Source organism: Ornithorhynchus anatinus, chromosome 6 (genome assembly GCF_004115215.2).
Source record: "Ornithorhynchus anatinus isolate Pmale09 chromosome 6, mOrnAna1.pri.v4, whole genome shotgun sequence".
NCBI classification, from domain to species: domain Eukaryota; kingdom Metazoa; phylum Chordata; class Mammalia; order Monotremata; family Ornithorhynchidae; genus Ornithorhynchus; species Ornithorhynchus anatinus.
Genome location: NC_041733.1, coordinates 36,475,433 through 36,502,244, shown reverse-complemented (window position 1 = coordinate 36,502,244; position 26,812 = coordinate 36,475,433). Strand labels below are relative to the sequence as shown.

Here is a 26,812-nt window from a genome sequence, read left to right as displayed (position 1 = left end):
TCCCGTGTCTACCCCAGTGCTTAGAACAGTGCTCGGCACATAGTAAGCGCTTAACAAATACCAACATTATTATTATTATTATTATAACAGGTAGATCCGGGCCCTGCCCACAACAAGCTTACAGCCTGCCTTCTAATTTTTATCACACTAGAAACATTTTATTTGGACTTAACACTTTCTAAGGGGACTGTGAGCTGTGATGGATAAGTAAATGGAAAAAAACAAATCCGGAAACACTTTTCTATCATGTAAAAATATTTACATGGCACAGAATAAGATTTATGGATAGGTTCCCTATTTGGGGGTTTACTAGTAAAACTCGAGCTGAGTGATTCCTCTGGTTTAAATCGGGGGGGGGGGAGCAAAATTCCATTTGATTCTTAGTTTGACGTTATTTCAGTATTTTTCATTGAAAAATCTCAAATTAAATTATAAGTCTATGAATAAATAAGAAGAGACAACTTTAATAGATTTGTTTACCAAAAATATTCAAAGGATGAGTTTTCATAGTTCTTTTAAACACCATCTTTTCTCTCAATAATGATTGCAATGTGAAATGGTCACATCCTTGGGATCCTTTATGAAATGCCCAGCTGTTCTAGGAAGATTTTACTAATCTTATGAGGGCTTGAAAAATTTAAGAATTTACGTCTGAAGAGCCTTTTTGTTGTTTTTGTTTTTTTTTTAAAAAAAGGAAAACAGCTGTTTTTCCTTTATTACCCTTTCAACAAGTGCCCCCAGGGGGAACCCCAGCCCCCCAAAAAAACATGTTTCTGGATCCTGCAACATTTCACAGAATATTTGTTAACCTACAAGAGGAGTGTAGTTCAGTGGAAAGAGCGTGGCTCAGAAAATCAGGAGACTCCGGCTCTGTCACTAGCCTGATGGAGGATCTTGTGCAATCTCTCTGTGCCCTAGTTTTCCCATCTGTATAATGGAGATGAAACATCTGCTTTCCCTACCTGTGAGCCCCACATGAGCCAGGGACTAATGAATCTGTACTTAACCCTTGGGTGTGGTACATAGTAAGTGCCTAATAATTTCAATCGCTCAACTACAGTACAAATATAAAAACCCAGGAATGGATCTGATTTGGTCCATTCCACCCAAACTGGGAATTTATTTTTTCCATTTGGTGGATCTGAAAAGGAAAGTCCAAATATCTGAAATTGCTCAGATTGTTTCATCAGCCAAATCTACTTCACAAGCTTCAATATTTCATATGGGCATCCTCTATAATCAAATGACATGGTCATTTAGCAATAATTCTATAGCCTTCAGTTAAGTAAAAACAAATAAGTAAATAACAAATGAAAGAATTACTCAGCTAATTTTCTAATTCATAACTCCAATAATGTATTGCTGGAGTTTTAGGACCGATTTAGATTTTACACAATTAAATAATCAAAATTTTTGTTATCTATGCTTAGTAGGATCTCTAATGATGCAAAAATACATGGCTGTTACCTTGTTTCCAATAACAACTGTGGTATTTTAAGAGCTTACTATGCGCCAAGCACTGTACTAGGCACTGGTGGATAATAATGCTGGACCCAGGCCCACATGGGGATCACAGTCTAAGTAAGGAGAAGAACAAGTACTTAATTAATCCCCAATTAAAGATGAGCAAACTGAGGCACAGAGGACCTGCCAGAGGTCACACAGCACACAATACAAAGATGGATTAGAAACCAGGTCCTCTGACTCCCAGATTTATGCACTGCTTCTGATTTACACATTCAAGCTGGATAACTAGGACGCATCTCCCCAACACCTCCTAAGACATAAAAATTTTCTGCCTGTAGTTAATGAGAGTGCAGCACACCGGACACTTGCCCATCGCTTCACCACATTCTTTGCAAGCAACCAGATGTCCACAGGGAAGAAAAACTACTGCAATATTTTTATCCATGCAGATTTTGCAAAGCTTTTCCTCTTGCAGACGTCTTAGCTCCTCTTCAGGGCTAATCTCTACAGAGGGGAAAAACAAAAAGTAGTGAGTAGATTTTGGATTACTACTAATGGCTTATTTTGCCTCCCTTCCCTTGCTAACTGATTTGGTTAGCATTTCCCTAATGCAAAGGCAGGTCCTTCACTGTAGTAATAAGTACTATTTATAATCGTGGTCCTGAAATCACTCACAGGGTGAGGATTATTGTGCTAGTTGGCCGATTCAGTTTTTTTCAGCGGAAATCAATATCAAGTAAAATGATGCCTTCTATTCATATTTTTTCATAAAGCTTTTATGAACTCAACAAGGAAAAACAAAAATCGAACTTAAAATATAATGAGAGTTCGTGGAAAAAAAAATGGGTAGCGCATAAAGTTATTTTTGTAGCTCCTAAATCCCAAATGCCAAGAAAGGTCATGTTATAAGAGCTATTTCCGAAATTCTAGCAAGGTAAGACAATCTTATATTCCACCTATATTCCAGTCATCTGCATTAAAGTATAAATTCCCAGAAGTGGATAACGGATTTTTACTGGTCTTGCTCCTAATCAATCCATGGTTTTTACTGAGGGCTTACTGTGTGCAGGACAGTGAACTGAACGCTTGGATGAGTACATAACACACAATACTTGCCCTTAAAGGGGACTGTAAACCCAGCAAGGAATTTACAGTTTCCTTATGGTCACTACTTTACAGATGGAGGTATGTGCATGGTAAAACTTATACAGCATAGCTCTGGCCTCCGCTAACCTACCTGCCATCACCTCCTTTCTTCTCCTTTCTTGCTCACTGCCCTACTACAAGATTCTGAAATACTATTATCGTTATTGCTATTATTAGACATTTGTTGAGCACTTACTATGTGTCAAGCATTGCACTTAGCACTGGGATAGATAAGAGTTAACCAGGTGGAACAGGGTCCCTGTCACTCCTCTGGCTTACAGTCTAAGTAACATCATTATTCCGATTACCCTATTTAGCAGTACCTTTAGTCAATGATGGCGGTGTCTCATCAGCTTCTAACTAAAACAGAAAAATGAACTGAGGTTAGATTCATCTTTAAGAAAAAAAGGTTTTGGTTTGGTGTCAGACACAATTTTATTCTGATTAATCATTCAAAAATTTTATTCCTTCAACCTCCATCCTTAGAGATGTCTAAATTTTTTACAGTATTTTTCTAATACATGAAAGCCTTAAAAATGCAATGCACTGCACACCAATGCTTAGAGATCATTTAGAGATGATTCTTTTTACGTCAATGGGCAACTAACGGAGCCAGTTCTTTTTTTACTCTTTAGGCTTACATTTATTCAAGCAATACTGTCTTAAGCACATGGGAGAGCACAATAGAGCTAGTAGATATGATCCCTTCCCTCAAGAATCTTACAGTCGAGTGGAGGAGGCAGCATTAAAACAAATTACAGATATACAGGGAAGCAAGAGATTTTAAAGTTATCTACATAAATGCTCCTGGTGTGGGAGTAAGTGTACCCAAATCCTGAGATGATACAGAAGTGGTGAAGTTGCAGTCGGGGGCAGAAATAAGGTGGGAAGATGAGAGATTAATCAAGGAAAGCCTGCTGAGGGAGAGGTGATTTCAATAGGGCCTTGAAGATGGATGAGCAGTGCTTCTGCTACTAATCTATTGTAGTGATTAATCTATTAATCTACTGCAGTGCTTAATAATCAAGCCACAATGACTACCTTTTTACATTTAAACTTTAGGTTGGATAATTATTAGATAAACAAAACATATGGAAATATGTATAAAAGTATCTAAAAATCAATACTCACCACAGAATCTTCAAGAGACTGAGTCAAGTGAACATTGTTAATAAACTCTTGTCCCTTCTGCTCAACAAGGTACTTGCATCTATGAAATTAAAATAATCTTTTGTGACCGATAATATTGTGCATTTATGATAACGAACTTCTTTTTAACAGATTTTATGCAGAGGTCTATACTAGTATTATTATTTATAAACCCAGTTCTGTAGTGTAAGGGCTACATTCTAGCGAAACCTCGTGAAGGAAAGTTTATGCTGCAGTTCGTTGTGTGTAGGAAACATATCCGTTTACTGTTATACTGTACACTGCCAAGCGCTTAGTAGAGTGCTTTGCACAAAGCACTCAATAAACGTAACTGAATGAATGAATGTAGTTCTCTTCTGTTCCAATGCCACACTCAGGAAAACATGCAGTTTCTTTGATTATGTAACATGTTAAGTCCAGGTCTGTGTTGTCCAAAGAAAACTACATTCTAGTCAAAATGCTTATTGAGAACATGTGATTTGGCACCACTGAATGAACATTATTTTCTTTTTGAAAATTAAGATTTAAAATGATCCCTGGGAGCCTTAAGAACCTATTATTTTGGAGACAGAAAATAAATTTCCCTAGTATATATCTGTTTTCTTTTATGAAGAACTCCAAATTTACAGCTACTAATCTTCTTTAATTTGAAGTTTACATGTTTGAAGTTCAGAACTTTTAGCAAAATTCTGAGACTAACTTCAAAAGCTTTCATTAACATTCCTCTTCAATTTTCTCACTGCAGGACATCATGGTCTGTGAAAAAAATTCTGTTCAATAAAAATCTCTTGCATTTATGAACAACAAATTCTGTACCTTTGGAGATTAGCAAAAGCATTGTGATTCCTGAAATTGTCCATTTTAGAGCTTTATAGCCAGTTTCACAGGACTGTTATCTCACTTTTATAACTTTTGAGTCTTGTAAGAATTCAATATTTAACCTCAAAGCCTGTCCAACCTAATGAAACTAAGAGTTCAATTCTGATTGTTATATTTCCTTGGGTTTTTTTTTCCTTTTTTCCAGAAGGTGCAAACTGGACATGATCCTCCCCCGTCAACTAGATCTTGTATCCTAAAGCCTTTCCTGAAGGCTAATGTTTCCAACTCAGAAAGAGAAGTTTCCTTTTAAAAAAGATGTACATTTGCTAATCCAAAAGAAGCCTCCACTCCCAATTTCCTGTTAACTAGGCCAATTGCTTAACTCATTTCTATTATTCGGGTGTGAATTTTTTGCCTTCTTCAAGGCAAAAATTTTTCAGGTGGCAAGGGTTTTGAGTCTTCCACTCTTAGTTCTCCAATTTTCACCTTTTTTATGAATATGATATGAATATTCAAAATGTCTTACCCTGGAAACCATTTAGCATGTTGCTCCCAAGGGTCTTCATTTGGCTTCCAATCAGTTAACCCTCCTCCACAATGAAAGCAAATAACCTTATCTTGCTCACCTAAGAAAACAACCATTAAGATTATAGCCTTATTATAATATTTGAGAAAGAAGCTTCTGCTAAAGTCGTGTGTGTATGTGTGTTTTTGAATAGAATAAAAACATTTTTAAGCTCTCAAATTAAGACACAACCTACCCCTTCTGCAGAATTGATACTTAGCATTTTCACTAACTTTACTTTGAGATAGAAAGATTTTAGATATAACAATCTAAATTTAAAATTCATGATCTAAAATCTTTAACCCTAAAGATCTAAATCTTAAAAAGTTATATTTCCCAATTCAACATTCAGTTGTTATAAATGCCAAAACATGTTCCTTATCACAAAATGTATTTGCTATAGATTTATTATTAGGGCAATGATTTCTTTCCTGACAACACTGATTTGTGGAAATAAAGGGCTTTTAAAATAGCAAAGTAACATTTTCCTGCAATCATTTCAAACTGCAAAGAGGCAAAGAGAACCTCGACATACCGCCAGGGATTTATGGATAACGTCACAGACCAAATGGTACTTACATGTGTGGAGTCGGGAAGGAAATGTGATCATCTCAGCCACACCATTCTAGACAGCAATTCTCCCTCGTGATATCCTCATCAAACATGAAGCATTATACTACAAAGATCTCATTTCCTCACCCTATTCACCCTCCCTTGTACAAGGCCTTTGCAGTTGGATCTGTATCCCATAACCACTTTGGGCAAGTCACAACTTCTCTGTGCCTCACTTACCTCATCTGTAAAATGGGGATTAAGACTGTGCGCCCCATGTGGACAATCTGATTACCTTGTATCTACCCCAGTGCTTAGATCAGTGCTTGGCACAAAACAAGCACTTAAAATACCATCATTATTGATACTCCATTCCAGCCCCGGAGCACTTTTTTTAAAAAACGTATTTGTTAAATGCTAATTATGTGCCAGGCTCTGAACTAAGCGCTGAGGTAGATTCAAGCTAATCAGGTAGGACAGACTTCATGTTCCATTTAGGGCTTTTAAATCTTATGCCCATTTTACAGATGAGGTAACTGAGGTACAGAGAAGTTTAGTGACTTGCTCAAGGTCACACAGCCAACAGGTGGTGGGACCAGGATTAGAACCCAGGAACTTCTGACTCCCAGGCCTGTGCTCTATCCACTAGGCCACGATTCTTTTCTTGCACTTATATACTCACCACTTTCCCTGCCTGTAATTTATTATGTCTGATTCCCCACTCTTACATTGTTAACTCCTTGAGGTCATGGATTATGATTACCAACTCTACTGCAGTTATCTAGAGTTTAGGATAGTGTTCTGCACAGAAATACTCAATAAATACCACTGATTGACTGACTCACTGAAAAACACACCAAAAAATGGCCAAGGTCTGAGGTACTGTATGGATGTGAGGAAAAACATAAATACTGTCTACGCAGCACTAACACCTTTTTTTTTTTTTAAAAAAAAAAAAAAGCATTTTGCTTGTGTTTCTGCTCGAATATTTTGTTCAAGTGGTCCATTACATGGAAACCAATAAACATATAAATGAAAATGTCCTTTGAGTTGTGACCTAAGGATAAACAATCATATACTGAACTACTTCTATCAATGTTATTACTGTAAATAATGTAGAGCCAACATAAACCCTTCATGCATTCATATCCAGATAAATGAATCATTTTTTGTCTAAATGTTTACCTAATATTTACTAGCCCAGAAGTGGTAGGGTCATATTCATTAGATTGGTCTAATCAAGAGTTTACCTAGAGTATAAAATCCTGCTCTTGCAAGCAGCTCCTTGTCAATGGAGTATGTCCATGTCTCAAAAGTGTGGATCCGGGCTTCAAACTCTGCCATGGCCGGATTCCTCGGGAAATGAGTTGAATTTGAATAACTCCTCTGGGAAGCGATGCTATCAGATTCAATTTCAATGTTTCCAACATCCCGGCCCAAGACAAAAAGGCACTTTGGGAAATGCCGTTTGTGCTCTGACCACGGACGATCGCACGGCTCCCAGTTTTTCAACTTTCCACCACAACAAAAGCATTCTACTTGATCATCAATACCTGAGTAGTACAGTCCAGCTCTAGCTAATTGCCCTGGGGATAACAGGGTATATTCGGGCCAATTCTGAAATGTTTCTAGTCTGGCTTCTTCGCTGCACATGGCAGGGTTCTTCGGGAATACCGTATCCGATAGGTCGACAACCTGCCTCGTTCTCAAAAGGTAGTCCGAATGAGTTTCGGATGATCTTTCCAAAGCGTGGTGACTTGGATTTCCTGGGCATTCTTCAACTTGACCGAGTTCACCGTTTTGGAGACTTGCATTTGCTAAAGGCAGAGCACAGTTCTTAAAATGACATCCATTGACAAATCTGCAGTTGGGGGAAATTTTTCGGTGCCTGCCAATTGCTGAGTCACCATACTGCCAACGATCTACAGCTACATGGCAACTGAAGCATCGCACGACATCTTCTTCGCCCGTATAAAGGAAACCAGCTCGGGCCAGAGTTGATGAAGAAACAGGGCTAGTACTTGGAAAATTAGCAAAAGTTCTTAATCTGTTATGCTCTTCTGCAAATTCTTCATCTTTATTTACCTCTGAAGGATTTGAAGTTCTGAGTTCTTCCGGACTGTTACAGGTCATTTCCTCTTTCCAGCAGGGCTTTGCCATCTTTCCTTGGAAATGGAAAAAAGAACAACCCTTTATATTTAGGTAGTAGAGAAAAAAAATTACCTATACGAATGCAAGAAAATCATCCTCACTTATTGACATTTTTCTTTTTCCTAAGAAAACAAATAGTGAAATCAAAAACTAAAGGACTCCTAATTTTTGAGTTCTTAAAGTATATTTGCTAAGTACATGTATACCATGTGATACATACAGTAAATTCTCCTAGACATACAGGAATTGCATTCTCCAAGAACCTGTCCTTCTGACACTCCACCCGGTTTCAACCTGTAGTTGAGACCGGTAGAGTACCCAAAACTCTCCAGGGGTGACCGTGAGAGGTTAATGATGGTCACACCTAAAATGTTAAATAATCTCTATTTACTCTGTGCATTATCATTTGTTTTCAGCTTTAAAAAAAAAAGTACTGTGCAAAGATTTTTTTTGACATTTTCTAGTGATTTACCTTAAGAGGAGCAACGATTTTATTCATAATATTACACTCTATTATTCTTCCAACATGGAATGTCGGGTTACTGAGGTGGAGAATGTAGACCATACGCTCATTGTGGGCAAGTAATGAATCTGTTTATTGTTTTGTACTCTCCCCAGCACTTACTACAGTGTTCTGCACAAAGTAAATGCCCAATAAATATGAATGACTGACAGGACGGTAGCTGGACAAACTGACAAATAGGAAAGAGAGGCTGAAAGGTGTCACAAATGGGCTACGTTAAGTCAAGGGGGCTGGACTGGGGATGTCACAAGTCACCTGGAATGTTCAGCATCCGTCCAGATCGAGGGATGCAGAAGGGGGAAATCAAGTGGAGTCCTGAGCACTGTTCCCATCCCCTTCCCTCACGGTCACCACCTGAGCTCCCCTCATGCTACCCCAGTTGGGGGTATGACCCCTTTCACTACCTGGCCTATTTGTTTCCCACCTTGCCCTTACCAGAAGCATCTGACCCACTGGAAAGAGCATGGGCCTGGGTGTCAGAGGACCTGGGTTCTAATCCCTGCTACATGACCTTGGTCAAGTCAGTTCAGTTCTCTGGCCTCAATTCAGGATGGACAGCTTGAGGAGCAGTATTGACAGCTGCTGGGCCTCGGAGCTCATCAAGGCTAGAAAGAATTTGCCTAATTCTGTCTCCCATTCCAGGAAGGCCCCCAGTAAGAGAAAGAAGGTGAGCCAAGAAGAGCAGCATATCCAGAAAACTAAGGAGAAAGAATGGAGGCCACGACCTATAGCCTAGCTATATTGTAATATCCTAAGAGAGGAAGAACAAAACAATAACCTGACAACTTAAGAAGTAGACCCTAAGAGACACAATACAAATTGACTGAAAAAAAGCCTCTGACCTAACGTAGCAACTAACATGCAGTCTAAAAGTTGATAGTGGATTTTAAATTTAAAGGACATTCTCATTTCGAGGTGGTCTACCTCATCCTTTTGGAGACTCATGTACCCTAAGAACAATCAATGCTTACTTGCAGAGAAGTTTTATATGACAGTTAAGAAAGTAAAAAACATTTTTCTGTCAATTCATTACTTCACTCAGGCAACAGTAAAAAATGTATGTGATTTACAAATGGCAACATCACGTCAATTCTTGCTAGGTATCAAATGTCTCAAACCCTCTAAACATTTGTGTCAGTAGGCTTTCAACAAAAATTCTGGATGAGGGAAGCATCAAAACCCTCCCCAAAACCCTGAGATTTTTATTTGCACAGATTCAGTGGTAGAATCTGAAGATTACTGGAGGGTATAGCAAATACTCTGTTTATAGCATGAGAAGCTGTAATATATGACAAGTAAACCTTGTTATCTATGAATATTCATCATCCACTTTAATAGGCCACAAGAAGTTAACAATTTTTACTTCCATTCTCAAGGAAAAACAAGAAAGATCATAATCTTTGGATGATTCAAAATGAGATGCATTTTCACACCTACTTTGAAATCCTAATTGATTCAATCGCATTTATTGAGCACCAGGTGTTGAGCAGTATACTAAGCTCTTGGGTGAGTACACTGGAACAATATGTTGTACTGGGCTGTCACAGCAATCTATTCAATAAGGCTAACTTCTTTTAAGTGTAAACTCACTGTGGGCAGGGAATGTGTCCTACCAAGTCACTTCTCTGTGCCTCAGTTCTCCTGCTCTCTCTCCTCCTTTAGACTTTGAGCTCCCTGCAGAATAGGGACTCTTTCCCACCTATTTATCTTGTACCTACCCCAGCTCTTGGAACATTGTTTGACAGACAGTAAGCGCTTTACAAATACCATTTAAAAAAAAAAAAACAAAAAAAACCCTCCTGCTGTACTGTACTCTCCCAAGCACTTAGTACAGTGGTCTGCACACAGTAAGTGATCAGTAAACATTATTGATGAGAAGTTCGCTATTTTGTGAATTCTACTATCCTTTGCAGCCAGAGATTTGGGTAATATATTTAGCTGATAAATAATGCAGTAACAGAAGAATAGGACTAGAGGTAACTCTCGACCAGAGTATCCCTTAAATTGAGGCCAACTTGCCTCTTTACAATCAGTGATATTTACTGGGTGCGTTACTTTGTGAAGGGCACTGAATTAATTGCTTGGCAGAATACAAGAGAATTGGTAGGCATGATCCGGGCGGTCTAGTAGGAGAGACAGACATTCAATTACAGAAGGGACAGACTAGAGAGAGACGGACAGAAGCAGGGGGGGCCTGGAGTGGAATGGCCAAAGGGGTATGGATCCAAATGCATAGGTAATGTAGGAGTGTGGATAGGCTGGGGAAAAAAAGAGAGGGTAGTCAGGGAAGGCTTCCTGGAGAAGATGCAATTTTAGTAGGGCAACTCTCTCCACGATACCTATAGGCTTTTTCTGCACCCTACTCCTCTGTTCGCAATCTTTGCTCTTGTCTTTTTAAACGGTATTTGTCAACCACTTACTATGTGCCGGCACTAAATTAAGTGCTGGGGTAGATATGAGATCAGGTTGGACACAGTCCATGTCCCACATGGGGTTACAGATGAGGAAACTGAGGCACAGAGAAGCTAAGTGACTTACCCAAGGTCACGCAGCAGACAAGTGGTGGTGCCGGGATTAGAACCCAGATCCTTCTGACTCCCAGGCCCATGTCCCATCTACTAGGCCATGCTGTTTCTTTTCTTAAGCCCAACTACTGGTCAAATCTGACTTTTGCCTCACTTGACTCTGACCCCATCTTAATGCAATCTCCACAACCTCAATTCCCTTCCTCTAGACCTCAGGCCTCCCCACCTTCAAAACCCTCCTAAAATTGCAAAAGTTTTCTCCAAACACCTTTCTCTGATTCACAACTTTTACTGTCCTCTGATTCTGATTAACCCTAGGGTGGCCTCTTGCCCTTGTGTAATTATCTCTTCCCATCCTCAGCATTTATATGCATATTTGATATTTCTATTTCTCAGTCTCACCCACTGGAGTGTAACCTTCTGTAAGCCCCGTATGGGGCAGGCACTCTGTTCAATCTGATTATTTTAGAGCTAAAACTATCCAGTAAGCACTTAATACCATCATTATTATTCTTTTTATTGTACTCTATTATATTCTTCAAGTGCTTAATATAGTGCACTGCACTTAATCAATACCATTCCTCCTACTGCACTTATAACACATTGGTTCAAATATAATAACCTCATACAGAAGCACAGTTAAATAAGCATTTAAGACATTAAGTCTCTCCTACCCATTTACTACCTTTTCTGTTCTTTCTCCTCACTGCACCTGAGTTATAGCCTCTCAGTGCTGAACTAGGTTTACAGACACATAAATACTTCAAAATGTAAATCTTCTCACATACTGACAAAATCTGATCAATATCAGAAACACTTATTCCACTCTCTCAGGTTTCTTCTTGATTCTGACTTCCTCTAACTTTTCAGGATAAATTACAAAATTGAATTGAAAACCCCGATTGTATTCACGCTAATATTCCCTTTACAGGGTATGGGGTATTGGGATATTGTACACATTTTCTTGGCTGATATGGATGTAGAGGTTTCACGTATTTGGTGGTGGATTTGGGTTGCTTCTTATTTTCATGCTTTAATTGCTGTCATTCAATCGGAGGTGTGTATTGAGAACTGACTTTGTGCAGAACACTGTACTTAGCACTTGAGGGGGCATCTCTCTCTGCAGGGCTATTTTAAACTGACTGCCTCTACAATTTGTGCCTCCCTCGATGCATCCCTAATTCATTCCCACCTTCCTGATCCTGTCAAACATGTTAGCACTCCTATGTCTGTTTTTCACTGCCTACTTTTATTATTTGTAGTTATGCTCTTACTTTTTATCCTGTAGCTTGTCACTGTGGGTCTGTTTGTCTTCCCTTTTAGGTTGTATGCTCCTAGTTTGTAAGCTCCGTGATGGCAGGGCTCATGTCTACTTACTCCTTGTCTTGTCTAATACTGTCGAGTCGCCTTCGACCCATAGGGACTCCATGGACACATCTCTCCCAGAACGTCCCACTCTCTATTTGCGATCGCTCTGGTAGTGAATCCATATGGAATCGTCATGGTTAATATATGGAAGCGGTTTACCACTGCCTCCTTTCATGCAGTAAACTTGAATCTCCACCCTCTACTCTCTCCCTTGACACTGCTGCCCAGCTCAAGTGAGTTTTGACTTGTAGGAGACTGCCTTCCACTTGCTAGCTACTGTTCAAGCTAGGAATGGAATGGATATGCTTCCGCTTGGCTCTCCCTCCTGTAGACGAGACTGGTACAGTACTGGAAACTCTTCAGGTGCAATCCTGAGGGGGACTAATAATAATGTTGGTATTTGTTAAGCGCTTACTATGTGCAGAGCACTGTTCTAAGCGCTAGGGTAGACACAGGGGAATCAGGTTGTCCCACGTGGGGCTCACAGTCTTAATCCCATTTTACAGATGAGGTAACTGAGGCACAGAGAAGTTAAGTGATTTGCCCACAGTCACACAGCTGACAAGTGGCAGAGCCGGCATTCGAACCCATGACCTCTGACTCCAAAGCCAGGGTTCTTTTCACTGAGCCACGCTGCTTCTCAGTAGGAGGACTACCTACTCCTACTGAAATAATAATAATAATAATAATTGTGGTATTTAAGGCTTACTGTGTGCCAGGCACTGCACTAAGCAATACAGACCAATCAAGCTTATGAGGTTGAACACAGTCCCCGTCCCACATGGGACTCAGTCTCAATCTCCTTTTACAGATGAGGTAACTGAGGCCCAGAGAAGTGAAGTGACTTGCCCCAATTCACACAGCAGACAAGTGTTAGACAGAGATTAGAACCCATGACCTTCTGACTCCCAGGCCCATGTTCCATTTACTTCTCTCCCAAGTGCTGAGTATAATGTCCTGCAAACAATAAGTGCTTGATAAGTTCTACTGATTGACTGAGAATAGGGTTCATATCTTTTATATTTATTTCCAAGCACCTGGTACAAGACTCTGACAGGGGCTCGATAAATGTTACTGGTGATCATTTGGTACACCCAAAAAGGCAGAAGTCTGTAAAAACTCTCATCATACTCCATTAGAGTACATTGACCAAATACAAATGAAAAACAGGGCTTTTCTCATCACCTAAGTCCCTTTTATTACAGCAAGACAATGACTTAACATTTCCCAAAAAAGGAAACTAAAACTTCAGTAGTAGCAAAGTACACCATTTCTTAAATTCCAGTTATATAATTCCCACTGGACATAGAAACATGAATTCAAATATGTCTTGTGCATATTTGTGAGAAGCAGTGTGGCTCAGGGGAAAGAGCACGGGCTTTGGAGTTAGAGGTCATGGGTTCGAATCCCAGCTTGGCCACTTGTCAGCTGTGTGACTTTGGGAAAGTCACTTCACTTCTCAGTGCCTCGGTTACCTCATCTGTAAAATGGGGATTAAGACTGTGAGCCCCACGTGGGACAACCTGATTCCCCTGTGTCTACCCCAGCGCTTAGAACAGTGCTCGGCACATAGTAAGCGCTTAACAAATACCAACATTATTATAAGAAAACTCCCTTAATGTTTCAAATCCTCACCCAAGGTTTCACTTTCGCCTTCTAAAATCAAACCCTTTAAGAATTTCTTCACAAAAGGGAACTTCACTGGAGTCATAACAAAACTAAATACCAGAGAAGAGTCACTTGGTGAATTACTCATACCAGATAGATTCAAGGCCTCTATGATACTACTTATCTTGGAAGAGCCAATGACATCATAGCATTTGGCATCAATACTGATGAATCAGTGGCTTGCCAGATAGAGCCTGTCATACAGGAGCAACCTAGCTCTATGTTTCCATAAAATTACAAATACTTTGTATGCTTTAGGAATTGCGTTAAACAGATGATTTGCTACACTACAATTTTACAGATCACAGAAAAAATTAAGAGAAACTCTATCTTCTTGGGCAATGACTACTACTTACCTTCTCTCAGTTAAAGTTCATCAATAATACCTAATAACGTAGGCTTCAATATACATGATCAAAAATATTATGGTAATTATGAAGCACTTGAAATGTGTTATATAGTGGGGTAGATACAAGAATATCATATCGGGGAACTTCCATTTGAGTATTTCCTTTGCCAAATTTTAGCTATCCTTTGCTTTCCCCAGATAATGCATTCGTTCATTATTTCAACTCTATTTATGGAATGCTAACTGTGTGCAAAGCACTGTATTAAGCGATGGGGAGAGTACAATGTAAGAACAAATAGATACATTCCCTGCCCACTATGAGCTCGCCATCTAAAGCAGTCCCAAGTAAAATGAATCAGACAGGAAAAAAAAAAAGGAATATAAAGTGGACCTATTAAAACGTGTACAGACACAGACACAGACACACACACACACACACTCTCTCTCTCTCTCTCTCTCTAGTTCTCTCTCCCATTTCATCGGGACTATCTGTTACCGATTTGTACATTCCAAGCACTTAGTACAGTGTTCTGCACATAGTAACCGCTCAATAAATACTATGGAATGAATCTCTGTAGGGCCCCACGTCAGCCCTACCTTGGTCCTTTGGCATAGGGGCCATCTGTTTCATTTGAGAGCAGTGGGATGAATTTGAGGTGCAACTATAAAGAGAACCAGCTTCCAGTTATGTATATGGTATGTGTATTTACGTAGAACTTACTATGTGAAGAACACTGTTCTAGGCTCTTGGGAGAAATACAATAATAATAATAATTTAAGTGCATACTGTGTGCGAGGTACTGGACTAAGTGCTGGGGTGGATACAACAAATCAGGTTGGACACAGTCCCTGTTCCACACGGGGCTCACAGTCTCAATCATTTTACAGATGAGGTAACTGAGGCCCAGAGAAATGAAGTGACTTGCCCAAGGTCACACAACAGACAAGTGGCGGAGCCAGAATTAGAACCCAGGACCTTCTGACTCACAGGCCCGTCCGTGCTTTATCTGCTACACTTAGTAGACAGGTTCCCTGCTCATAATGAGCTTCCAGTCTAGAGGAACTCCTTCCCTGGTTCCCAGTAGGGGTCCAAGGCATTTGGAGGGCACAAAGTCACAGAGCCAGGTGGGGAAGGGAAAGAACAGTAAGGAGGGCACAAGTCTCTGCAAAGGTCAAGAACCCGGTAGAGCCTGGCAGGGACAAACAAGTCCCTGGCCTGGAAGAGACAGCTCAAGATATTTTAGGGCCCTAGGCATAAGGAAGAGATGTGTAAGATGACATAACACAATATAATAGTAATGTTGGTATTTAAGCGCTTACTATGTGCCAAGCACTGTTCTAAGCGCTGGGGTAGATACAAAGTTATTAGGTTGTCCCACGTAGGGCTCACTGTCTTCATCCCCATTTTACAGATGAGGTCACTGAGGCATAGAGAAGTTAAGTGACTTGCCCAAGGTCACATAGCTGAAAAGCAGCGGAGCTGGGATTAGAACCCATGACCTCTGACTCCCAAGCCGGGCTCTTTCCACTGAGCCATGCTGCTTCTCTAAGAAACAGAAACAGAAGTCATAAAAGAAACAGAAGTCAGAAAGAGAAAAGAGGTGCCCATGTCATCTTTCACTGGATTACATGGAGGAGTTGACCCTGGGCCCGGATCCCACCTCGAGTCCTCTCAGGGGCCTGAAAAGCCCCTGCCCTGACTCGATGGGAATGAGTTCAATTCCTTGCATTGATTTAGCAGTAAACCCCAAATGAAGCCATCTTGTAGCTCCACTTTCTGTTCGCCCCAATCTACCTATGGCAGCCCACCCTGTCCAAAATACTATGGAAGTGAGACTAATGGCTTCACTCTGTCGCATTTACTGAGCACTTACTGTGAGCAGAGCACTGACCTAAGTGCTTGGGACAGTACAATATCACAGAGTTGGTAGTCACGTTCCCCGCCCACAACAAGTTTACTCTCACAGTCCAAAGTCCAGGGTGTGTGTATGTGGGGAGGAGAGAGGTCATACTCCCTTCCCTACCCACTGTCCCTCGGAAGAGGAGGAGGAGAATCAGCCAGGAGCAAAATATCTACAGCCTGACATGGAGAGGGCAGCCCATGTAAGCAAACAGCTGGAGGCGGCTTCTGTGACACACAATGCATCACTCATTCATTCATTCATCTACAACCATTCCATGCTTTGCCACTTTTTGGTATTCGAACACATTTCAAAAACAATTTTTCATTATACAATCTGCAAAGCAGATGATGAGTCAGGAAGAGTTTTTTTAATAACTTAAACCTCTTGGAGCATACAAAGGCACCCATACAACCATCTTAGCCTTACAGGCTAAGACTAAGGCTTGTGGTGCAGGGGAGAACCTTCACTTGTTTTTCTTTCATTGCTATGAAGCTGAAGTGACACAGGAAAGAAAAAAACCCACCATTCTAAAAGCACTACACTTTGAAGATAAAAGTACATATCGAATCAGATGGTGCAGAACCCCACTCATACAAATATGGCCCTATACAATTTTCAGAAGTGCTTAACCAATTAGTAATGGCCATTCTAATTTCTGAACTGTTTTCTGAAATTTTCTTGCCGCTCTCCCCTTTTTAAGATTTCTCGGGGTTAAAGAAAGCAGTTTAGGACACTCATCTGAAGGGTGGCATTCGCCCTGAAGGAGTGAAGGGCAACCTCTCCTTCAAATATCTTGAAGTATTAGTCATAGACACTTCCAATTTAGGACTACAAGCTCAGTCTATAAATTAAATTATTCTACCACCTAGGTGCAACTGTGAAGAAGAGAAGAAAAGATATGTGTACACAAACTCTGGCAGATAATGCTTAAAAAATATCCCTGATAGGACTGAATAAAATGCTACAAGAGAAACATGCAGTAATTCAAAAGCTGAACCTTATAAATTAGTAGAGACCTCTGAAACTGGTCCAAGATTGTGACCCCCCAATCTCTTCCTGTATTCCCCTCTTTCTCCCTTGCACTCTTTTTCCTTCCCCATCTCCCCATTTGCTCCCTTCTTCCCTCATCCTTGTCTGGTCTTGCTTCCTTCTCTTCAATCTTTCTCTGCCCTCAGGTCTCTCTTATGCCTCAACTTCCCCATGATTAATTCACCTCTATCCCCCAAATCCCCTACCACTTCCATCGTACTCTGCATCCTCAAAATTCCCTCTGTCCCAATCCTCTTCATTCTGCAAACAGAACAAAGATGACTGGAGACGGCAGAGTGACTCCGGCAGCATCCACATTCACCCAAGTTAATAGCATCTCTCCACCGGAATAATTCTCTGCATCTTTATCTTTAAGCTGTCGTCACAGACTGAAAGAACCACTTTCAAGTCTTAGAGCCTTATCCGCTAAGTGGCTAAAGATCTTCTTGGTAAACTAGGAACTTTGGGAGAGCATTAATGCTTGCAAATCCCTGGAAGTGTAGGCACAACACATTACAATGCCCTAACTGTTGACCTCAAATGGCCAGAAAGAGCTTGTGCTTCTAACAGGATGTCTAATTTGCTACCTGGAAATAACTCTGAGTTCTAAATGAATGAGTTCTAAAATAGGAAGTGGTTACTTCAATCCTTTCTCGGGAATTAAGCAATTTTAAGATTGGGAAGCAGTGTGGTCTAACAGAAAGAGACTGGGCCTAGGAGTCAGAAGATGTGGTTTCCGATCCCGGCTCTGCCATGTGCTTTCCATGTGAACTTGGGCAAGTCACTTAACTTCGCTGTGCCTCAGCTCCGTTGTCTGCAAAATGGGGATTCAATACTTGTTCTCTCTCCTACTTACATTGTAAGCCCTATGTGGGACCTGATTATCTTTTAATATAGTGCTTGGCAAATAGTAAGCACTTAAACACTGCAATTATTATAATTATTATTGCTATATTAGAAGAGAAGACAAATATAAATTAATAATTTAAATAATAATGACAATAATCCATGCTACACATTGTTAAAAGGTATTCATTTGAAAGTGTTGCTTAGTGGCATAATAGCAATGTTTACAAATCAAAAATATAGATTTTTACCTTCTTGCTCTAAATGGTAAACCCAGAGGTAATGAAATTATTAAGTGCTAATTCCTGAGGTGCGGGGTTTAATGCATAGCACACATTAAGCACTGTTTTTCAATCATGGGAATAAGATGCTTAGAAGCACCTTGTGATGACTATCCTCCTTGATATCCTATAGTTGGATATGAACCACAGAATGATCCTAAATCACCCCAAGCTTTCTTTCTAGACATTGTCATCCAGAATGAATTTATCCAAATCCATTTTGTCCCTTTTTCAGCCTGCATGACTTCCTGTGGAAATAAATTCCACGCTTACCACACAATGAATCAATTATATTTATTGAGTGCTTACTGTGTACAGAAGACTGTACTAAGTGCTTGTGATAGTACAATATAATAGAGTAAGATATATATATATATATGTCACTGAATGAACAAACACCATTTCCTTTTGTATGATTTGCACCTACCTCCAAATTTAAATCAATGTCCTTCCTGGGTTGTGAAATGTGGTGAACAAAAATTTGTTGTTTTCCTATGCTAACATACTTCAGGATACTATACTAAACAAGTGCGTAGTATAAGTGCTTAGTACAGTGCTCTGCACACAGTAAGCATTCAATAAATACAATTGAATGAACTGAATTAATATATACCTCAACTATGTCCCCTACCATCTTTGTCTTTTAAAGACTGGAATCTTAATATTTTCAGTATATTCTTATAGAAAAAACTTACCCTTTGTCTTGCTAATCCTGGATACTTTTTTCTAGTTCTATTACATCCTTCCTAAATTATGAAAACCAAAACAGCACATAATATTCTAAGATGGGTCTCCCAGTTTTATGTAGTGGCACACAAATGCCGTCTGTTTGGTTTCCTAGGTTCTCCCTGCTGATGCCCAGCAATTTGTTTCATTTTTTGATCACTGCCAATCACGGTACACTAGTGGTATTTCCCCAGAATTTAACATATGGAACACTTTTACAAGTATTCTTTCATATGTATTTGCAGTAACCACTGACAGGTACTTTGGGAAAGTCGGATTATTTTAGAATGGTGTGTGAGATAAATTTATAATCAAAGATAATTTAAATACAGTAGAACCATTTTTATCTGGGAATGTGGATGTGTGGGCTTTGGAATTAATGGAGTCCCTTTTGAGAACACTAGCATGGAAATACTGCGCTAATGGTTATGAGCAATGCCTAAAAATAGAAACAAAAAGGGCAATTCTTCAATACAGAATAACAGTCACTTTCGCCAGTACCCTAAATCATTTTGGGACATTTCTCAGCTGATTAGATTCTTGCCCAAGATAATGTTGGCAGAGCTATTAAAAAATGTTTGCTACACTTAATTCTGCCTGGCCCAGGTCAGATACAATTCAAGAGAAATTGTTTGGTAGATACATGAAATAAACATCAATCAGGAAAACCCTTTTTTTCCTAAATTATCCCCAAAAAACTGCTTAGAAAAAGTTACAAGTTCACTCAGTTCTCCTATAGCATGAAAACTGCATTCTGGCAAAGCAACATGTTAAGGAAAACTAATATAGTACCCATTCAATTCTTCTGAAAACTTGTTACACTCAACCTATACATGCTCATATTGTCAGAAGAACATTCCCTAATTCCTTAACAGAGTTCTTGCCATGACGTGTAGTGAGAAATTTATGCTGGCCCAGGACTGTAAGGCCAGTGTGGGCAGGGATTGTCTCTCTCTATGGATGAATTGTACTTTCCAAGAGCTAAGTACAGTGTTCTGCAAACAGTAAGCACTCAATAAATATGACTGAATGAATGAATGACTATGTCCAACCTGATTAACTTGTATTTACTCCAGCACTTAGATAGGCACATAATAATGTTGGTATTAGTTAAGCGCTTACTATGAGCAGAGCACTATTCTAAGCACTGGGGTAGATACAGGGTAATCAGGTTGTCCCACATGAGGCTCAAAGTCTTAATCCCCATTTTACAGATGAAGGAACTGAAGCACAGAGAAGTTAAGTGACTTGGCCACAGTCACACAGCTGACAAGTGGCAGAGCAGGGATTCAAACCCATGACCTCTAACTCCAAAGCCCGGGCTCTTTCCACTGAGCCACGCTGCTTCCCCATAGATGGTGCTTAACAAGTACCATAATTAATATTATTCTTTGTGCTTCAGTTACCTTCAGTTACATGGACAGTGTCCAACCCGATGATCCTGTATCTACCCCAACACGTAGTACAGTGCCTAGTACTTAGTAAGCACTTAAATACGATCAAAAAAGAAACAAGCAAACAAGATGTCATATTATTTGGGTATCTGGTGCACAACCTTCCTGAGTTGGTTAGATTAGGGGTGAGCAATTGATGAGCTTTGGAAATTTGCTACTGCCTTAGTGGAGTGTTTAGAGGAGAGGATGAAAGAAAGCATCAGGGAGCCAAGATTGGAAGACAGTGTTTTCGCAGCATAATTTGAGGTATTCCAGTCTGTAACAGGAACTAAGCATCTCCAAGCCTGCTGCAGTCAGCAGTCTCCTCTTGATATGTTCCCATACTTGATGAAGACTGACTGTAAGCTCGTTGTGAACAGGGAGTGTGTCCGCTTACTGTTATAGTCTACTCTTCCAAGTGACTAGTTCAGTGCTTTGCACACAGTAAATGCTCAATATATGCGAAAGAATGAATGACTGCAGCCATCGCGCAAAGATTGTTAACTGTCACTATGGTAGGCTCGGAGTACCTTACAACTTAGTTCCATTTTAGATGCAGTCCTGCCTGGAGGTAAGAAATGAATCAGATTTGTTTCTAGACTTCCTCCTAGTCTAGTATGATGAAAGTGGTGAATACCCTTCTAGTTCAGGTACAGAGATATTTCTTAGCCTCTATTTCAATGTCATTTTACTTTACCTATTGAGACGTATAAAATGAAGAGGAGGAAAAGCAACGGGTTCAGTAGCCTTTACTCCCAAGGTTTCCACAGCTCCAGATCCACCTTTGACTTTAAACTTGATGAATCACATAACGTTTCAAAGACCTACCAAAAAATTAACGATTTCAGTTAAGACACTTTTTTCAATACTGCAAAAGTTCACCAATAAAAGAAAAAAAAACTCTCTAGAACACGGCAAAGGCACATCTAAAATAAATTAAATGACCTCCATTAAATACATACATCTGAAAAAAAAATTTTTTAAATATTACATAGATATATCCTGTGGGGAATGTGAACAGAAATTGATGCTGAGGAGATCAATTATGCTTTTAAGTGAGAAATTAACGATACATCTTATTTAGAGCGCTTACTCTGTGCAGAGTACCGTGCTAAGTGCTTGGAAGAGTACAATACAATAGAGTATGATACAACACACACTCTGCCCACAGTGAGCTTACAGTTTATGGGAGAGGCACAGACATTAATATAAAGAAATTATGGATATGTATATGGGGCTGAGGCACGTAGGTAGGTGGCACTTGCTGTGCCCACCAATTAAACGTATTAAAAAAAAAAAAAAGAGAGAGAGAGAGACAACAGATAACCCAGTTTGAAAGGAAACTGAGTTGATAGCCCTAAACAAGTTCCTCTTCCAAGCACTAACAAAGCTCTTACCTCTAGACTGTAAGCTCCTTGTGGGCAGGGAACAAGTCTACCAACTCTGTTGTATTGTATTCTCCCAAACGCTTAGTACAGTGCTCTGCACACAGGAAGTGCTCAATAAATACAACTGATTAGGACCAGTCCCTGTTCATTCCAGATTCGCTTGACTCATTGTGGGGAAGTAATGTGTCTACCAACTCTGTTGTACTGTACTCTCTCAAGCGCTTAATACAGTGTGCTGCTCATAACATTCGTTCAAACAATGTGATCGATGATGATTATGGCCACCATGGTCTCACCCACGGCACTCCCCTTTGGGGGGCAGTCCCGAAGCCCAGCCTTGGAGGGAGAGTGTGGGGAGAAGGGACTTTTTCAGGCCAGGGCTTCCCTGGCTGGATTCCTGCCCACTAACCTTGTCTCGGCAGCTTGAACCAAGGCCAACTTCCGTGGCCCGTGGGTGGGCATCAGGCCTCTACCACATGAGCACAAGTTTTAGGACGTTTCCCCATTCCTCAAAAATCTCCAGTGGTTGTCCACCCACCTCCACACCAAATAAAAACACCTCACCATTGGCTTTAAAGCACTCAGTCACCTCGCCCCCCCCACCCTCCAAAACCTCACCTCACCATCCTCCTATTATAAACCAGGCCACTTTGCTCCTAATGCTAACCTCACTGTCTTCGGATCTCATCTATCTCGCCACCGACCCCTCACCCACGTCCTGCTTCTGGCCTGGAACACCATCCCTCCTCATATCCACAGACGATGACACTCCCCCCTCTTAAAGACTCAATGAGAGTTTATGGGAGAGGCACAGACATTAATATAAAGAAATTATGGCTATGTACATATGTACTCTGGGGCTGAGGCACGTAGGTAGGTGGCACTTGCTGTGCCCATATCCTCTAAGAGGTCTTTGCTAAGCCCCGCTTTCCTCTTCTCCCATTCCCCATGTCACCGTGACTTGCTTCCTTTGTTCTTCCCCCTTCCCAGGCCTACAGCACTTATTACACTTCTGTTATTTGTCTGATTCCCCCTTCTAAGACCGTAACCTCGTGGTGGGTAGGGAATGTGGCTGTTTATTGTTGTACTGTACTCTCCCAAGCAAATAGAACAGTGCTCTGCACACAGTATGCGCTCAATGAATGAATAAGGGAGTTTGCACGGGTGGTAGCTGGAAAGGGCAGAAGTGACAGGGTGTGAGGGGAGCAGGAGAGCCCCCCAGAGTCACGACCCTCCATCCAGGACAGCTCCTGGCTAACCACAATCCTCCACCCTGTGGTTCCCCCACTATGTGAGGCCGGGCCTTACCAGGGGTGGAAGGGAAAGCACTGCCAGGTTGGGAGACGAGGCTCAGTCAATCAGTGCTATTGATTGAGTGCCTACTATTCATTCATATTTACTAAGTACTTAATATGTGCATAGCACTGTACTAAGTGCTTGGGAGAGTACAATACAACAATAAGCAGACACATTCCCTGCCTAATTTTAATTAGGCAGACATTAATTAATTTTAATTAGGCAGACACAGACATTAATACAAATTAACAAGTTACAGATAAGTATGTAAGTGCTCTGGGGCTGGGAGGGGGGAATCCATTAGATCATTCAATCGAGCTCTTATTGAGCTCTTACTGTTCGCGGAACACTGTACTAAGTCCTTGGGAAAGTAAAATACAGTAAAAAAGAGACACATTTCCTGCCCACAACCAGTTTGCAGTCTAGTAATCATAATGATAGTATTTATTACGTATGTGCTAAGAACTGTTCTAAGCGCTGGGATAGATAAAAGTAATCAGGTTGCCCCACGTGGGACTCACAGTCGTAATCCCCATTTTACCGATAAGGTTATGTATATATACATATATGACATTTGTTAAGCGCTTACTATGGGCCAAGCACTGTTCTAAGCACTGGGGTAGATACTAGGCAATCAGGTTGTCCCACGTGAGGCTCAGTCTTAATCCCCATTTATAGATGAGGTAACTGAGGCACTGAGAAGTTAAGTGACTTGCCCAAAGTCACACAGTTGACAGGTGGTGGAGCAGGATTAGAACCCATGACCTCTGACTCCTAAGCCTGTGCTCTTTCCACTGAACCACGCTGCTTCGTTCTAAGCGCTGGGAGAGATACAAGTTTTTCAGCTTCTCCTAAGTGGGGCTCACAATCTTCGTCCCCATTTTCCAGATAAGGTAAGTGAAACACAGAGAAGTGAAGCGGCTTGCCCAAGATCACGCAGCAGACGAGTGGCGGAGACGGAATTAGAACCCACGACCTCTGACTCCCGAGCCCGTATTCTTGGCGCGGACGGGCATTAATATAATTATAGATATGTACATAAAGGCTATGGGGCTGGCAAGAGCCACTGTTGTGCACTGCCAATGAAAACTTTCCGCACTTGGTGGAACCATTTCTACTTACAGGCGTTCACCTGGGAGCCGAAAGAGCCCTGGGAGTCAGAGGTCATGGGTTCGAATCCCGGCCCTACCACTTGTCAGCTGGGTGACTGTGGGCAAGTCACTTCGCTTCTCTGGGCCTCAGTTCCCTCCTCCGTACAATGGGGATGAAGACTGTGAGCCCCACGTGGGACCACCTGATGACCCTGTATCTCCCCCAGCGCTTAGAACAGTGCTCTGCACAGAGTAAGCGCTTAACAAATACCGACATTAGTATTATTAGGACACTTGCCTTTTCTTTTGGAGGGGAGCGAGTCGGGGCGACGCAGAAGGGAGTGGGAGGGGAGGACGGGGGGCTGGGTCAGGGAAGGGAGCCTTCCGTAAGGGAATGGAGGCAGGGCAGAGTGAGCGCCGGCAGGGGGTTGCGGTGCGGAGCGTTGGGCGCCTTCCCCCGATGGGGGCCGAGCCCGAGAGGGGAGGGGGGCGTTACCGGGGCAACCGGCGGAGGGAGCGGCCACCAACCCCTCGGGCCAGTGCGCAGGCGCAGCCGCCGCCCGTCCGCCAACCAGGCCCCGACGCCGTCCCTCCCTGGGGCCGAGGAGCGGCTGGGCTCCGACACCTGTCCCTCTGCCGGGCCGGCCGCCCAGCCCTCCGCCCCGAGCCCCTCTGTCCTGCCACCCCGCCATTTTGTCACTCACCCTCCCGCCGGGCTCGGCCGCCCCGCCGGCGCTCGGGCCCTTGGGCGCTGGGGAGCCGGAGCGGCCCACTTCCGGCGGAGGACGCGCGCATGCGCACTGGGGGCCCCAACTGCGCCGCTCCTCCGGACGGGCCGGGGCCGCTAGAGGGCGGGCCGGAGCCAGGGGGCGGGGCCGGGCCCGAGGCAGCCTGACCTCGCCCCTCTCTCTCTGGCCTCCAGCGCATAGGTGGTTTTTTTCGGTACCTGAAATGGAGACGCGGTCTGCGCCGGTTGCCTAGGCCGGGTAAAGAAAGGAATAATTACGTAGTAATAATAGTGATAAATGTTGGCATTTGGTAAGCGCTTACTCTGTGCTGGGGTAGTTACAAGGTCATCAGGTTGTCCCCCGTCAGGCTCACAGTCTTCATCCCCATTTTCCAGCTGAGGTCACGGAGGCACGGAGAAGTTAAGTGACTTGCCCACAGTCACACAGCTAAGTGGCAGAGAAAGGATTCGAACCCATGACCTCTGACTCCCAAGCCCGTGCTCTTTCCGCTGAGCCACGTAGTAAGGGGAACACCAGCCGCAATAGCCGGCACTTTTACAGCAAAGAGGAGCGGAGGTGGGGAAATCTCTTAGTGAGGCAGTACAATTGATGTAGGTGTTTCCCATCCCGTGAAATTCGCTCACTGTAAATGTTGACCACGGGGTTTCCATCGGTCTCCTCGCAAAATCATTTCCCCGTTCCCGTAAACTGCTTGTGGGCTGGGAGTATGACTAGTGCCTCTGATGTACTTTCCATAATGCTTAGTACAGTGCATTGTAAGCGGTAGCATTTAGTTCATTCATTCAATCGAATTCATTGCGCGATTACTCTGTGCGGAACACTGTACTAAGCACTTGGGAGAGTACAGTACAACAGTAAACAGACACATTTACATTCCCTGCCCACAACGAGTTTACAGTCTATAAATATTACCACCATTGCATTTTTGTCCAAGAGAACCAGTTGCCACTAATCAATGAATGGTATTTTTTTGAGCACTTATGGTACTAAGTGCTTGGGAGAGTACAATCGATGCCTAGAATTCCTTAACTCCCATTCTCTCCTAGACCCCCTCCAATCTGGCTTCTGTCCCCTCCACTCTACCGAGACTGCTCTCTCTAAGGTCACCCGTGACCTCCTTCTTGCCAAATCCAATGGCTCCTACTCCATTCTGATCCTCCTTGACCTCTCTGCTGCCTTTGACACTGTCGACCATCCCCTCCTCCTCCATACCTTATCTCACCTTGGCTTCACGGACTCTGTCCTCTCCCGGTTCTCCTCTTACCTCTCTGGCCGATCATTCTCGGTCTCCTTCGCTGGAGCCTCCTCCCCCTCCCATCCTTTAACTGTTGGAGTTCCTCAAGGGTCAGTTCTTGGCCCTCTTCTGTTCTCCATTTACACTCACTCCCTCGGTGAACTCATCCGCTCTCACGGCTTTGACTACCATCTCTACGCAGATGACACGCAGATCTACATCTCCGCCCCTGTCCTCTCCCCCTCCCTTCAGGCTCGCGTCTCCTCCCGCCTCCGGGACGTCTCCACCTGGATGTCGGCCCGCCACCTAAAACTCAACATGAGCGAGACTGAGCTCCTCATCTTCCCTCCCAAACCCGGTCCGCTCCCAGACTTCTCTATCACCGTGGATGGCACGACCATCCTTCCCGTCCCGCAGGCCCGCAATCTTGGTGTCATCCTTGACTCGTCCCTCTCGTTCACCCCACACATCCTATCCGTTACCGAGACCTGCCGGTTTCACCTCTACAATATCGCCAAGATCCGCCCTTTCCTCTCCACCCAAACGGCTACCT

At 42.2% G+C, this 26,812-nt stretch overlaps 1 protein-coding gene across 3 annotated transcripts; it reads right to left on the bottom strand.

Moving 5' to 3' along the window:
- Nucleotides 1–442: 442 nt before the first annotated feature.
- LOC100079889 (X-linked inhibitor of apoptosis) lies at nucleotides 443–25,061 on the bottom strand. 3 transcript variants are annotated; one of them, XM_007669618.4, is made up of 7 exons: nucleotides 24,981–25,061; nucleotides 21,199–21,325; nucleotides 6,949–7,863; nucleotides 5,108–5,207; nucleotides 3,745–3,823; nucleotides 2,937–2,973; nucleotides 443–1,971 (listed from the first exon to the last, which is right to left on the bottom strand). In XM_007669618.4, exons 3-7 carry the CDS (start codon nucleotides 7,856–7,858, stop codon nucleotides 1,778–1,780), a joined length of 1,320 nt encoding a protein of 439 aa, XP_007667808.1. In that variant the 5' UTR covers nucleotides 7,859–7,863; nucleotides 21,199–21,325; nucleotides 24,981–25,061; the 3' UTR covers nucleotides 443–1,777. The 3 variants fall into 3 exon arrangements, with proteins under 3 accessions (XP_007667808.1, XP_003431011.2, XP_028923863.1); XM_003430963.5 differs by having other exon boundaries at nucleotides 6,949–7,858; XM_029068030.2 differs by lacking the exons at nucleotides 21,199–21,325; nucleotides 24,981–25,061 and adding an exon at nucleotides 8,322–8,382.
- Nucleotides 25,062–26,812: the final 1,751 nt, after the last annotated feature.